The sequence below is a fragment of the Halichondria panicea genome, chromosome 15, assembly GCF_963675165.1.
Source record: "Halichondria panicea chromosome 15, odHalPani1.1, whole genome shotgun sequence".
NCBI lineage: Eukaryota > Metazoa > Porifera > Demospongiae > Suberitida > Halichondriidae > Halichondria > Halichondria panicea.
This window is the reverse complement of record NC_087391.1, coordinates 4,794,572-4,807,620: the sequence shown is the minus strand read 5'-3', so window position 1 is coordinate 4,807,620 and position 13,049 is coordinate 4,794,572. Positions and strand designations below refer to the sequence as shown.

At 41.5% G+C, this 13,049-nt stretch overlaps 2 protein-coding genes and 1 long non-coding RNA gene across 5 annotated transcripts in view; 2 read left to right on the top strand and 1 right to left on the bottom strand.

The window, feature by feature from the left end:
- The window catches only part of LOC135348488 (WD repeat-containing protein 75-like), a 43,536-nt gene extending 30,734 nt beyond the window's left edge, over window positions 1-12,802 (bottom strand). Inside the window, exons 1-9 of one of the 3 annotated variants that reach the window (XM_064546719.1) lie at window positions 12,351-12,802; window positions 10,970-11,061; window positions 10,244-10,751; window positions 9,584-9,661; window positions 9,256-9,482; window positions 8,891-8,995; window positions 8,232-8,387; window positions 7,582-7,782; window positions 7,324-7,421 (exon numbers count right to left, since the gene is read on the bottom strand). In XM_064546719.1, the coding sequence (XP_064402789.1) occupies window positions 7,387-7,421; window positions 7,582-7,782; window positions 8,232-8,387; window positions 8,891-8,995; window positions 9,256-9,343 (585 nt within the window). In that variant the 5' untranslated portion in view covers window positions 9,344-9,482; window positions 9,584-9,661; window positions 10,244-10,751; window positions 10,970-11,061; window positions 12,351-12,802 and the 3' untranslated portion in view covers window positions 7,324-7,386. Of the gene's footprint in view, window positions 1-2,241; window positions 2,513-7,043; window positions 7,121-7,323; window positions 7,422-7,581; window positions 7,783-8,231; window positions 8,388-8,890; window positions 8,996-9,255; window positions 9,483-9,583; window positions 9,662-10,243; window positions 10,752-10,969; window positions 11,062-12,350 lie in introns of those variants that run through there. The other 2 variants (XM_064546717.1, XM_064546718.1) reach the window with 2 other exon arrangements.
- On the top strand, window positions 2,951-4,692 carry LOC135348475 (uncharacterized). Its single transcript, XM_064546697.1, has one exon. It carries the CDS (start codon window positions 3,082-3,084, stop codon window positions 4,546-4,548), a length of 1,467 nt encoding a protein of 488 aa, XP_064402767.1. The 5' UTR covers window positions 2,951-3,081; the 3' UTR covers window positions 4,549-4,692.
- Window positions 5,993-7,204, top strand: LOC135348493 (uncharacterized). Its single transcript, XR_010398770.1, has 2 exons — window positions 5,993-6,138; window positions 6,261-7,204. It is a non-coding gene; the product is annotated as an uncharacterized LOC135348493 (long non-coding RNA).
- Window positions 12,803-13,049: the final 247 nt, after the last annotated feature.

Genomic DNA, 13,049 nt, shown 5'->3' with positions numbered 1-13,049 from the left:
CACTGAGTAGAGAGAGTCATGGTTTGGACGTGTACATTACATGTTCAATAGAACCTGTAGCAAAAGTAGCACATTATAAAATACTAGATTGCATAGCAAAGCCTATTGTCACACACTTGTGATACTATACTGACCTCTGTTATATAGTTTACTGCCTCCAAAGATATCCCAGAATTCCCTCTCTGATGTGGGAACATTGTCCCCTAGTAACGGCCGAGAGTCATCACTCTTCTCTTTACCTTCCTCCTCTAGGCCATACAACACCTGCACACACACACACACACACAGTTAGTACATGCATCTGCGGAGATCCTATACATGTTTGTATTAATTAATTATTACACTTTATGGGAAAGAAAGGACCAAGCAGCTTATGCATTGGAGAGAATTAGGTCAGCTACTGTAGGTAAGAAAGCCACATGAATGTACGTAGCGGCATAACAATTATTTCATATACACTTGTAGGAGTAATAGTTAGGCAGTCTACTGCACACCAGATGGCTCAAAGGAATGGAAAAACCATGAGGCACTATAAAGGATAACAGCTATAGTTCTGATTACCTAATAGACAATCTTCCTATAAGAGCACTGGTAGTGTACTAACCTGTGCCTTGTCCATGAAGTACAGTGTAGAGGTACCCCCTGACTGAGGGGGTAGGAACACGCCCCCCAGCACTTTCCCCGAGCACACAGAGTGATGTACGGCCAGTGGAGTGGGGGAAGGGGGGTCAATCAGGTACACTGTGTGTGTGTGTGTATATGGGGGGGGGGTCAATCAGGTACACTGTGTGTTTGTGGGTGTGGGGGGTCAATCAGGTACACTGTGTGTGTGTGGGTGTGGGGGGGTCAATCAGGTACACTGTGTGTGTATAGGGGGGGGGGGGGGGGTCCATTAGGTACACATGTGTTATGAAGTGAGGAGCCCATTTCAATACAATATCAACTAATGGCCATGGGTGAGATTTGTGAGAAAACACATGAGACTTGGAGACTATTCATGATCACTAGCACATTTGTTACAAGGCAGAGCTAGAGACCATATACAAGCACCACAAAAAAACTTGTCAGGACTCCTAGCAAGATAAGACAACAATGGTATGAGATATGAGATGTTCACATGCACAGGCACTCACAATGTGTGGGTCATTCCCTGAGGGCACAAACACAGCTGTGAGTTGACTCAGAGGATCAGATACCATGGAGCACACTCTGGTCTTCACACACCACAGCACTGGATAAGAAAGCACACAAACTCAATAACAACAGAGCACACAATAACAGCTGGTCTAAGAATGAATGCATACATGTGACCTTGGTAGATTATGCTCACAAGGTCTTCTATTCTTTGGCTAAAAAGGCTCAACTGTAAACATTTGCTGGCAAATGTAGGGACAGTGTATTTACAGCTTAAATGTAGCTACTAAAACATAACACCATAGCTTATAGTGATACTGTATCACCACACTCCATGCTCACCTGAGCAAGAGAGGAGGTCCCAGACTTGGAGGTGAGTCTCTGAGGCTGTCACGAGATACTGGGAAGAGCTCTTATGACCAAACACCATACACCTATATATAGACACACAAGAGGAACAAATAACGAGCTTACATTCCATGAAACAAGTAATGTAGCAGCTAGCCTCAGGTATTCAACATTTGTACGTGCAGTACTGACAGTACTTTGCATAAATCTGGATAGCATACAGGCTATTCCACACACTTGGGAAACACTGACTAATCAGACATTACAGTACACCAAAGCTCCATGTGTGTACACTACAGTGGCACTGTTAGCTCACCGATAGTCTCCACTCTTGAAAGGGTTGCAGAGAGTCTTCCTCAGCTCACAGAGTCAGGCACTGAACATATTGGATAGAGAGAGACTCACAAACAGTATGTTCCACACACACACAAGTCACAGCTAATGCCCTATAGCTTTCAAAATACAAGGTACGGTAGTCCCTATACTAGCTTGTATGAGCACAAACAGTGTGTCCCGCATACACACACGAGTCATATAGGTATACATGTAGCTTTAGATCTTCATCCAGAGAAAATTTCCAGGGGGAGAGAAAGCGAAAAGTGGGTCAGCCAGCTATCAGTATACCCCAGGAATAATTATTGTCAAGGTTGTGAACACAGTGTGTGCATGTGACGCTGTTTGTGATTGTAATTAGATTGAATAAGGAGAATGAATGATTTCTAGGAATCTCAACCTCAACCAATATTAACATGCACTCACAGTGTTGAAGTTGACAGCCAGTAGTGACCCATCCTCACTGAAGCACGCCCCCACACTCTCCAGACCATGGTAGTAACCCACTGCCTGACACGACCATGACACACCCACTTCCTCTCCTAGGAGGACCCACGTCTTGAAGTGGCCATCTAGACTCGTGGAGACCAATAGAGGGATCTGATTGGACGTCTTGTTGGTATGGTGACGTGGTTGGAAGGTGATGCTGGTGACAGGTCGATCGTGAGGTGGCTCCACACAAGTGTTCAAAGTGTATCTGAGGGAGACAATAAAATATAGAGTAAGGCTACATGTATACACTGGTACATAGCATGAGGGCATGCACAAGTGGACAATTGTATTCACAGTGTAGCTGGAAAGGTACCTACCATTCACATCACATACTGTACTACTAGACTATATATTACTCCACTAGACTACACACACACAAGTTCCAGTTGAAAGACAACTGAGCTTAGCAGTTTACATACATACTTGGTATCATCAATATATGACCACAAACAGAAAGTATACCACTTCACACACACACACACACTGCAAAAGACAATAACAGGAGCACAATCTGGGTCTTATAACAATTCTGTTGAACCTTACGTAAACATAGTACGTACTGTACACCATTGTATGTATCAAACTATAGTATTAAAATGAATGTTACATGCCAATTAAGGCATAATCAACAGTGAAGTAAGACCAATGCTCTAAATACGGACGTTACCATAGCAGCACTAAAAGGCCAACACCAAATATGTAATATGCTGAGTAATTATGTAATTGAGAGACTTCTTAGCGGTAAATAAAATTGATGTCAATAACCTCACAGCAATGGCTGAAGGATATATAACAACAGACCACGATGAGTTGACCACTAGCCTGAGGCTAAAAGATTTTGAAGACATGGACAGCTTTGATCCAGCCTTTATAAAGTGTTTCTGGGATAAACGAGGTAAAACTGGACTTGCGTGTGAATTAGAACTGACAGTACAGAGTACACCTACAACAACAACATTTGTAGAAACATCTGGTCCTGAACTTCATGCAGAACAAGTGTTTATTCGAAACGCTAGAAGATGGCTTAGACAAAATAGAAGATGGCTTAGACAAAACATACGAATCACACCAGAATGTCTATCTGTCACAATGCTGATAAGTAATAGCCCTTGCTTCAAATGTCGAGAAGATTTGCAAGAGTTTTTCATTTCATGCGGTGTACCTAATGTTTACTTCACTTTAAGGATAGCACGATTGTATTTAGAAAAGTCTACACCTGATGAAGCAGAAAGAAAATTAGATTACTGGATAAAGGACCTTGAAGTGCGAGGAGTTTCAGTCTGTTTGAGTGCCATTAATGTGATTTCAGAAACTAATGCGCTAACAACAACGGTGAGTATGAACGAGCAACAAAAGACCACTAGAATAGATGAAGACGCAAGGGTTAACCGACAAATTGGCAACATTCAAAACGGGACTACACACGTGACTAATCTGATTAAACACTTCAGATTGTCGCCAGACTTCAAACAGAAATATTTTATAGACGAAAATGACCACCAAATGATACTACTCCAGCTCATAGTCTCAGCTGTGACGAGGAGTGAGCAACGACCAACAGGGATTAGAGAATCATTAAGGATGAACGAAAATGGAGATAACCATCAAATAGAGAAAGAGATACGCACAATCAAAATGCCATTGTCATGGGTACACGTCAGAAAGTGTCTTGTCCTGGTATGTGCACACGTGCCCTCCACCGAATGCCAAGAGGGGATTACAGAGTTCATGGAAGAAAAAAGGATTGACGGAGTGCAAAACAAACTGATACTACACATCGCCAGTATCCCTGTAGACGAAGAAAGAGACAGTTTTATTCAGTGGATAATATATTTAGAAAGCAGATCAATCCGTGTGAGTTTACAACCTTTCTATGTTCCATTTGGTTCCTTGTCGCGTCAAATAGTTGAACAACATTATATGATATTGATAAATGAATTCGATATTCTCAAGGGAGAAATGGAATCCAGAATGTATCCTCCTACACCACCATCTCAGCACACTACAGATTCTTCATCGCGTTCAGATGAAGAAACGAGCTCTTACACATTTCAGGACGAGGCAAGCATGTCGCCAGTTGGGCCATCTATGCAAGAAACGATAGACATGAGCGAGACTAATTCAGCTAGTTTAGAGATGTCTTTCTGCTCAGAGGAACAAGCGTCGGAAGAACAAAGCCAGTCATCACAAGACGAGTTATTAATGTTGGACGAAAACAACACATTTATACCAATACCATAGCATTATACCATAGACAGGTCTTATTGTATACTTTAATCCAAGATTTTTTATACCAGACAATACACGATTGCACAAGCTGACTCCCACTATCCCCCACTTATTACCCATTGTTCCCTACAAGATAATAAATTTCTTCTTCATTGATTAGTTAATCTTGTAGTATTGTACACATTGTTTGAGATGAATAATGTTTAGGTCATAACTTTAATTGGTCTGCTTGTTGGTAAAATCCTGTGGTATCACCCCAAGCCAAGTCAGACATCAGTTATAGTGCTAGAATTAAATAGCACCTCTAAAGATTCCTTTTTCGGCAAAAATGCTATATTTATGCCTTGAGGCGTATCCACACGAGGGATATGGTAAAGCTGACTGTATGTGCGTGTGTGTGTGTATTCCAGCGATAACGGTTGCAATACGACAAAAACTAACAGCTTCTTATAGGCTTCTAGCCACGTTCTCTTGGATATTTTGATTCGTGGATTTACAAACTAAAGCTTTGTTCTCCAGTTATGGCTAATTTTACTTACAGTGATGATGATATACTATACTCCAGCTTATAGCCTCAGCTCGACCAACAGAGATCAAGTAAAGATAAACGGAGAGAAAGATTATACCTAAGAGATCAGCTGTTTGAGGAGGCAATAGGTAAAATTAAATTCCTTTGTCATGAATCTGTCAGAAAATATCTCGTACTAGTATGCATGTGCACACGTGCCCTCCACCAAATGTCAACAGAGAGTGAAGAACAAACTGGTACCTGATACCGTATTACTAGAATGTTTTGCGAGCATCAAACATATGCGAACTTTGCGAGGGTTGATCAATTCGCAATAAAATCACAAAACCTAAATTATACACACGATCCTTGCCAGAACGCAATAGTTAGATCGCATAGGGTCACATTTTCTGCTGATTTAGCTCATTCGCAAAGGTTTTTTACCTGCAAAATATTCTAGTACTACATATCACCAAAGTTCCTGTACAAGAAGAAAGACGCAATTTCATCGAGTGGATAGAGCGTCTAAGAGGAAATTTAATCCACGTCTGTCTACAACCTTTCTATGCTTCATTACCATCCTTGTCAGGACAAATAATTGAACGATATATAACATTGAAAAATATGTTCGAGACTCGAAAGGAAATCGAGTCCTAGCTAACTGTATCCTCCCATATCACCATCTCAGATTTATTCATCAAACTCAGACGAAGAAACGCGCTTTTACACAATACTGGACGAGGCAAGTATGTCACCAGTTGGGCCATCTATGCAAGATATAAGAGAGACTAATTCAGAGATGTCCGAGCAGTCCCTCTCCTCCAAGTGTCGGAAGAAAAAAGTGTTAGACAAACACGACGGCCAGTATAAGAATTGCAAAAGTTTTTAAGCATATGCAGCATTACATAGACATGTCTTTTTATCCAAGACTTTTGACAATCACACACTTGAATAAGCTGACAAGGCAATAATATAATAGTAATGAATCACTGTAATCACGTGATGCCCATATTTACGCGGCAATATTCCCATAGACAAACCACTAATAGACTTAGAGAGCAGTATAGTATTCTACTCAATGGCGGCTACAAACTGTAAGTTACTATACATGTATGTACATGAGAATGTGGTTGGATGTACAAGCATTAGCAAACATCATTATAGATAATTGCGGAAAACTACTAAAAGTTATTGGCTAACTTTCCCAACAATACAGCTCCAGAAACATTAGGTGATGTCAGTGACCTACTCAAACGGCAAGACAAAGATCGTTTCAATAGAGTTCACAACCAAGACAGCTCAAAAATAGTAGCTTTAAGTCATGTGACACTGGAACAAAGTGGAGAGAGCTATCGATTCAGATCAGAGACAGGAAAAGATCATGAACATGCCGAGATCGCCGTTGTACGGGAAGCATCAGAATGGCTTGATAAGATGATGAAGGATCTCACTGAACAAACAGAAATAAGCCTCACCACAATGGCTACCAGCAGTCCTTGTTTGGAATGTCAGTCTGTAATACTGAAGATGCTCCTAGACTGGAGAGAGAAGCTTAAGCTTACTGTCAACTACAAGCTTCGTATCAGCTACCTTTATCATGATTTAGAATCGACACTAACAGCAGCACCAAAGAAACGCCTTAAAGATCCCAAAGTTAGACAAAACCTGATGGCTTGGATTCAGGCCATAAAAGACAGTGGAGTCAATTTTACACTAGAAGCAATATCAGTATGTGATGAACTCTATCAGATCATAAAATTCGTCAAGTTAAGTGCAAATCATGCCAACAAAGAGGGAGTTCAAAAACTGGTGGAGCTAAACCACTCAAGCGAATCCGGGAGAAATCATCGTGCTCTGTATGTGAGAGTAAGACACTAATCAAAAAACTTAAACGAGAAAAGGCGGACTCAGCTATTGCACATAACGTTGACTGTGTTAACTCTTCACTAAGACACACTAAATGGATGAATATACAGCACCAATAAGAAGAGAGCCTGACCTTTGTTGAGAGGAGCTGTACTGCCATAACTTCATTCGTAACTCAAGGACAGTCTTACTATCATCTCTGCTCTCAACCTACCACATTTTCAGTTTGTTTTTAATGTAATTACATGTAGGTACATGTACCTAGCATGCACATATCAGTTTGAAGGTACCTAGCACATATCAGTTTGATTACATGTAGGTAACTAGCAAAAATAGTTTGATTTAGTACAGTAGCAATGTGTTACTGTTCTTCTATAGTAAACTTTCAGTTTCATAACAGCTAATCCACTTACTGTTGCTAGCCAGCAGGAGAGAAAGAGGTGTGGTCCACTGTGGTCAGAGAGAGGGGCGTGTCATCAGGCCGAGACACGTAGTTCAGGTCCGTCACATTCTGTGTGCAAATGAGGAACTCTTGCTAGTAACCAATAATTATAGAGAATATACCTGCTATATAAATATAGCTGGTACATGCATATACATCTATGTACATAGCAATAATATAATGGTCCTACGATCAGTACTACCATAACTTAGCAAGTTCAAACACTCACTTGTTGGGTGACTGACTCCTTGACTGGGTCGTAGAACTGGATGAACCCGGGCGTACTGTTGGTCACTACTATTGATGGAACGTGGACAGATCCCTAGGCCAGTATTGATTCCATTCTGGTTTACAGTCTGGATATGGGACCTCCTTAGTCCTCCGATAGTCCATTCCATCTCAGTGTCCACTCCTGATACCACTTGTACCACTGGAAAATAGACCCGGGATTCATTATTATTAAATTGTATGAGCTGCTTCGTTAGCAGAGCTAGTACTGATACATTTAAACAAGCAAGGGGAAATCACGTAGGGACACAAATAAGCTATTAAACCAAACATACAATCACACGCACAGCAAACAAATAAAAAGGGAAGCACCTAACGCCACACGTACATGTGCAATCCAAATGGTAGTGGTCAGTTAAACAATAAAAACAAAACAATGACTTATGAGCTAAAGTGTACTATAGTATAAAACATAGATCAACATAATCTACCAAGTCCTGATAGAAAATACACTTGCATGAGTGCTGTAGCAGCAAACACAATATCTGAAAATCAAATATTCTGAGCAACGATTTTAGATTATTGGACAGTGACTCATACACCATAACTAACCACTAGGATGGGGGACTACGGTACCCCCTGAGGGCTCACCATTGCTTTGCAAACCGACAGTGAAGTACTTGTCACCAGGGCTACAGGCGAGGTGTGTGATGGGTGAGCCAAGACGAGAATGAAACTCTCTTTTGTGTGTGTCCAGCTTCCAGAGGACGAGTACACCCTCCTCACCACCACTGACCAGATACGTGCCTGTGGGGGGGGGGGGGGGCATGAAAGAAAAAGGTGCAACTAGACAATTCTAGATAGAGGCAACGCTATACATAGCTTGTGATTACAAAGTATCACATGTGCATATTATGTTACTGATGTAAGTGAGGGATACATGAAGATTTCAAAACAAAAACCGTTGGAGATTACGTATATACCATCAGTGGTGAAGCAGAGGTCCCCAACAGCGTGAGCATGCCAGTGACTACCTCAATGCATTATATAGTTGTACCTAGAGTGGGGGGGGGGTCCATTAGGTACGGTTCATAGTGTTATTACTGGGAAGACCATTCCAAACAAGCAAATCGCACAACAGTTGTGCGTTAGTAGCTCATTTTCTAAGACTACTGGGCTAGGAAATACATGAAACTTCCATGGAGACTAGGACAAAATCACTAGCCAAGAGACCATATGCAAACACCCAAAAACTTGTCAGGACTCCTAGCAAGATAAGACAACATGATATGAGATGTTCAGCCACCCACAATGTGTGGATGGTGGGTCATTCCCTGAGGGCACAAACACAGCTGTGAGTTGACTCAGAGGATCAGATACCATGGAGCACACTCTGGTCTTCACACACCACAGCACTGGATAAGAAAGCACACAAACTCAATAACAACAGAGCACACAATAACAGCTGGTCTAAGATTGAATGCATACATGTGACCTTGGTAGATTATGCTCACAAGGTCTTCTATTCTTTAGCTCAACAACTGACAGTACTTGCTGGCATATTTACATGTACAAGTACAGTACGTATACACTCACAGTTTAAATGTAGCTACTAAAACATAAAACATAACACCAGAGCCTATAGTGATACTGTATCACCACACTCCATGCTCACCTGAGCAAGAGAGGAGGTCCCAGACTTGGAGGTGAGTCTCTGAGGCTGTCACGAGATACTGGAAAGAGCTCTTATGACCAAACACCATACACACACAAGAGGAACAAATAATGAGCTTACATTAAACAAATAGCTACTAGCCTATATATAAGTATTCAATATTTGCACCTGATCGATGAAGTAAGGTACAGCTATACGGCAGCTGCTAGCCTACAGGTATTCAACATCTGCATATCAGTATTTTGCATAAAGCGAGCTTACAGGTACCAAACGCTAAATATACATCAAAGCTCCATGTGTGTACACTACAGTGTCACTGTTAGCTCACCGATAGTCTCCACCTCTTGAAAGGGTTGCAGAGAGTTTTCCTCAGCTCACAGTTCACTGGATCCCACAGAGTCAGACACTGAACATATTGAATAGAGAAAGAGACAATCATTAAGGTGCGTCCCGCATACACACACGAGTCATAGCTAGCTTTCTAAATACAATGGTGTGATACGTACTCTTTATACTAGCTTGTGATGTGTGAGCATGCACAGTGTATAAATGAAAGACTGCACACACACACACACACACACACACACACACACACACACACACACACACACACACACACACACACACACACACACACACACACACACACACACACACACACACACACACACACACACACACACACACACACACACACACACACACACACACACACACACACACACACACACACACACACACACACACACACACACACACACACACACACACACACACACACACACACGGGGTCGAGGGCAATCCACCCCATGGTATGGAAATAATATCACTGTAAGTATTGTTTTATACAAACGAAAGGACCATGGTTACACAGTCTCCTACAGGCAGATGCCTCAAAGGAACAGAAGGACCATGCATTTTATTGAAGCAACAAAACTAACCTACAAACAATAATTATTGTTCCTAAGATCACTTGTATGGTACTGACCTGTGCCTTGTCCATAAAGTACAGTGTGGATGTAACCCCCTGACTGAAGGGGTAGAAATACGCCCCCAGCACTTGCCCCGAGCACACAGAGTGATGTACGGTCAGTTGAGTGGATCAATCAGGTGCACTGTGTGTAGGGGAGGAGGGGTCAATCAGGTACACTGTGTGTGTGGGAGGGTCAATCAGGTACACTGTGTGTGTGTGTGTGTGGGGGGGGGGGAGGTCAATCAGGTACACATTTATGAAGACCATTCCAAACAAGCAATATCATTAAGACTTAATACGTGAAATTTGTTAGGAATGAGACTTGGCCAAAATCACAATTGTACAATGCCTAGCTAAGAAACCATAATTATGCAACAACTTGTCAGGACTCCTTGAGATGTGGCATGCACAGCCACCCACAATGTGTATGGTGGGTCATTCCCTGAGGGCACAAACACAGCTGTGAGTTGACTCAGAGGATCAGATACCATGGAGCACACTCTGGTCTTCACACACCACAGCACTGAATAAGAAAGCACACAAACTCAATAACAATGAGCACACAATAACAGCTGGTCTAAGAATGAATGCATACATGTGACCTCAGTAGATTATGCTCACAAGGTCTTCTATTCTTTAGCTCAACAACGAATGTACTTGCTGGCAAATGTACACAGAGTATATACGTACGTACTACTCACTATAGCTTAGTGATACTGTATCACCACACTCTATGCTCACCTGAGCAAGAGAGGAGGTCCCAGACTTGGAGGTGAGTCTCTGAGGCTGTCACGAGACACTGGGAAGAGCTCTTATGACCAAACACCATACACCTATATAGACACACAAGAGGAACAAATAATGATCTTACATTCCATGAAACAAGTAATGTAGCTGCTATAGCCTTTATGCCTTCGACCATACAACACATACACACAGTACAATCTGACCATTGGGAGAATTGCATGCTAACACTTTATAAGCAAAAGGACCAAGCAGCTTACGGAGGGAAAAAACAACACAGCTATATATACTGACAAAACTATCAATGCAGCTACGTGTGTGTGTGTGTGTGTGTGGGGGGGGGGGTCCATTAGGTACATATTTGTTATGAACTGGGGAGACCATTCCAAACAAGCAATTATCACAACGATGTATGCGTTAGTAGCTCATCTTCTAGGAAAGACATGATAGTTGCATGGAGACTATGCATATGTGTGTCACATGTAAGAGACCATAATTACGCAAATACCACAAAAACTTCTCCAAAGAGATAAGACAACAGAGGAGGTATGACAGGTGCAGTGCAGCTCTAGCAATTATCCGCCCACGTCGTATGTTTTTGCTGAGTGTAATCAGAGGCTAATTGCTTGAGCTGCACCGCACCTAGTACCTGTCATGCCTCCTCTGGTATATGTTCACACGCACAGCAGCCATGCACCCACAATGACAATGTGTGGGTCATTCCCTGAGGGCACAAACAAAGCTGTGAGTTGACTCAGAGGGGAGCACACTCTGGTCTTCACACACCACAGCATTGGATAAGAAAGCACACAAACTCAATAACAACAGAGCACACAATAACAGCTGGTCTAAGAATGAATGCATACATGTGGCCTTGGTAGATTATGCTCACAAGGTCTTCATGCATGAAGTACTGGTCTATTTTGACAAAGGTGTTCTTACGACCAAACATCATACACGGTAGACACACACAAGAGAAACAAAATAATGAGCTTACATTCCATGGAACAAGCATGCAGTCTATATATAGCTACTAGACTGCTTGTAGTTTGTACATAAGATTGCATAAACCAAAGGTTATATACCGTACAGCAAGACATTTTTGAGGCATTTATATTTCGTAGAATGGCCTCTAAAAAGCCTTTCGTTGCATAAAATTTGTGGGTTGACTGCTTCCCGGAAGCCACGCCTTTAATTTTTGCACGTTATAGCAGATAATAATTTTTCGTGTAAGATTGGTAACTCATGAAACAGTGAAAATTAAGCCCCTTGCGCTATATACGGTAGTTGACAAGTACTAAACACCACCACACACTCAGCAAAACAACAATACACTAAAGCTCCATGTGTGTACACTACAGTGTCACTGTTAGCTCACCGATAGTCTCCACTCTTGAAAGGGTTGCAGAGAGTCTTCTCCAGCTCACAGTTCACAGGGTCCCAATTTGTATGAGTGGGTGCAACTGCTACCCATAACCTTAAAATTTGGATGGCAAATAAGTGTCAAATTGTGCAATACAACTCTTGAAAGTTAATTTATGTGTTCATGTAGTAGCTCTTACAAGACACACACAATTGCAACTTAAACAGAAACGACACTTATTGTCCATATTAATAGTGCATAGTTTGTATACAATATACCATTTCAGTCTTATTCGTTCTGCAAATAAATCTTAATTTGTAGTAAATAAACACATGCTAGGATTTATAGTGTAACGTAGGTAACACGATAATTTGATTGATTGGGGTAGCTGACTCACTGAACCTCACCTTTTGATCAGTACATCTCAACTTTGAATGGCTTTGAAACCCTTCAAATTTGTTCTGGGCAACAGATGTTAGCCTTATGGTAGTCATAAATCCAAAATTAAAAAAAATTTCCCATTTCTAAAGAAAGTTATGGCTCAAAGGCACCTTGGAGAAAATTATCGGAAAATATTCTGGGGACAGGTGTATCAAGATAAAGAAACTGCAGCATATGGTACTGTTTTCAACAATGACCAGTTTTGGAGAAATATTAATGCGGTGAGCAGCAAAGGAACCCACGCTGAATTTAATTTTATCAAAGAATTTAAAA

Excerpts from the sequence above, each read along its gene's own strand:
- LOC135348475 (XM_064546697.1), top strand. The coding sequence starts at position 3,082 with ATGGCTGAAGGATATATAACAACAGACCACGATGAGTTGACCACTAGC.